The sequence below is a fragment of the Stegastes partitus genome, unplaced genomic scaffold, assembly GCF_000690725.1.
Source record: "Stegastes partitus isolate 25-593 unplaced genomic scaffold, Stegastes_partitus-1.0.2 Scaffold1587, whole genome shotgun sequence".
Lineage (NCBI taxonomy): Eukaryota > Metazoa > Chordata > Actinopteri > Pomacentridae > Stegastes > Stegastes partitus.
This window is the reverse complement of record NW_007579318.1, coordinates 75,165-77,515: the sequence shown is the minus strand read 5'-3', so window position 1 is coordinate 77,515 and position 2,351 is coordinate 75,165. Positions and strand designations below refer to the sequence as shown.

The window sequence follows — 2,351 nt, the reverse complement described above, 5'->3', positions numbered from 1 at the left end:
TTTTGCACTTTGTTTTGTTTTTGTTGCACTTTGTAAATATTTTAGTCACTGTCGCACTTTTGGAGAGGCCTGAAATAAATTGGAAAACCACAGCTGACGGCTACGCCATCGTTTCTCCCAGTTTGGGAAGGTTGCCGGTTGAACCCCGCGACACTTCATCTCTGAAACACTTCGGCTCTGTCAGATGTTCTCATCTCCTGAATCTGCTAAACGTCTTAGCCGCAGCAGATCTGCCACATCTTCTTCTCACTCCTTCAGAAAATGAATCCCACCAACAGCAGAACAGACAGACTTATTATCAGTGTAGAAATGAAGCCTCTGTGAGCTGCACCTCCTCAACAGGCTGGACTAACTGGTCTGCAGCCCGTTGGTCAGTCAGCACGGTTTGATCGACGTGAAGGAACCCCACAGAAGAGCTGAAGGAGGTGAACACATCATGTTCAAGCTGGAAACGGGAGGATGAGTTTCCCAGGCTGCTGGTGTGAGGAACGTTCTAAAATGTCAGAGCGTAGTCAGTCTTTGTCTTCTCATAAAGGCCACACCATGACCAAGAGCTGGTTGTCGTGGTAACAGTTGTTTGTGGTTGTGTTTGTGTGACGTCACTGATCTGATGTGTGATGCTGTTTCAGGATCTGTTCAGTAAACAGAAAGGCTACCTGGACGAAGAGCTCGACTACAGGAAGCAGTCCATGGATCAGGCCCACAAGGTGAGTGTGAGCAGCTGCACACCTGCACAGGTACAGGAACAGAGAAAGCCTCCGTCTGTCCACGTGTTACTGTTGTTAAAGGTCCTTCACTACAGGAAGCAACAGCCTGTGAGCAGAAGCCTGCAGTCCTGCTGCAGGTTGGGGCTGTGCAGGCAGGTGAAGAGCTGCTCTTTGGCCGGCTGTGTGCAGCGAAGTGATGAAGCCACGCAACAGAGATGATGTGAAAACACTTGTGACAGGATTTTATAAACCAACATTCAGCCGATCTGATTTAATTCAGTGTTATCTGTACAGCTCAGAACACGTCACCTCACAGCCTGAACACAGTCAGGTTCAGACCTCACAGGCTACAACAGAGAACCAGCGGTCCAGAGCAGCCTCTGGACTTCCTCTGAGCAGGCGGCTGGTGGGAAGGAACCAAAACCCCCCAAGAGAGGAAAACACCTCCGACAGAACCCGGCTGAGGGAAGGAGGCCATCTGCCTGGACCGGCTGGGTGGGAGTGGGGGATGAGGGGATGGTGGAGAGCAGCGATAGAACGGAACAAAATCTACCATCAAACACGAAAACCTCTTGTGACTGCAGCTCCGACGACTCCAGACTGACAGAACTCTGATGTCTGATCAGTCTGACGTCTGTGTCCTCTGGAAGCAGCAGTCACATCCACATCGTCTCAACCAAGCCGCCTGTCCCACGTCCCTCCAGCTTCTGATGTCGGTTTCATAGGGTTCTGCACCTCCAGCCAGCAGCTCTGTGGTTCTGATGAGTCCAGTGAGTTCCTGCAGACCTGTTGGCTCCCATCATCACACTCTGTTGGTTTTATCGGTTAAAGCCTGATCGCAGCCTCGTCTTTCATTCGTGGTTGTGATGAAACAAGTTTCCTTCGTCACTATTTAACAAAAGAAAACTGTCACATGATGGTGTTGTTAGCCCCGCCCACGACAACAAGGACTGGTTTAAAGAAGCAGAAGGAGGCAGAGCTGGGAGGTGAGCAGACCCTCTACACTGCAGAGTTCTGGGGTCATGCTGACTGAGACCGGACATCTGCTCCGGACATTGTTGATGTGGCACAGCGAGCACTGGCTCACACACAGGCTGTGTTCAGGTGGTCACAGCAGGATGCTGAGACGTATCAGAAACCTGACCCTAACCCTATGAATACGTTTCAACAGTGCGATGCTGCAGAATTACTCAGTTTTCTGCTCATTAACCAACAGAAATAACAGAAACCAGCCGTGGCTACGGATCAGACGTGTTCTCAACATGTGTGTCCTCCTGCAGAGGATCCTGGAGCTGGAGGCCATGTTGTTTGAGGCTCTGCAGCAGGAGGAGGAGTCCAGGATGGAGGGCTTAAAGATGGAGGAGGGCCGACTGTCCGAGAGCCTGACGGAAGAGGAGAGGGAGGAGCTAAGGAGGGCCATGGACCAATGGAAACGCACTGTGATGTGCGAACTGAGAGAGAGGGACGCACAAATCCTCCGAGAGAGGATGGAACTGTTGCAGCTCACCCAGCAGGTACACGCTAACACAATGCTAGCACAACAGTAACACAATGCTAGCACAACACTAGCACAACACCAGCACAACGCTAGCACAACAATAGCACAACACTAACACAACACAAACACAACACAAACACAACACT

The 2,351-nt window shown here is 51.0% G+C and overlaps 1 protein-coding gene across 1 annotated transcript in view; it reads left to right on the top strand.

Annotated features, from left to right (window-relative positions):
• The window catches only part of jakmip3 (Janus kinase and microtubule interacting protein 3), a 20,827-nt gene that overhangs the window by 17,055 nt on the left and 1,421 nt on the right, over nucleotides 1–2,351 (top strand). Inside the window, exons 16-17 of the mRNA XM_008300775.1 lie at nucleotides 630–707; nucleotides 1,988–2,221. Coding sequence (XP_008298997.1) covers nucleotides 630–707; nucleotides 1,988–2,221 — 312 coding nt within the window. The remainder of the gene's footprint in view (nucleotides 1–629; nucleotides 708–1,987; nucleotides 2,222–2,351) is intronic.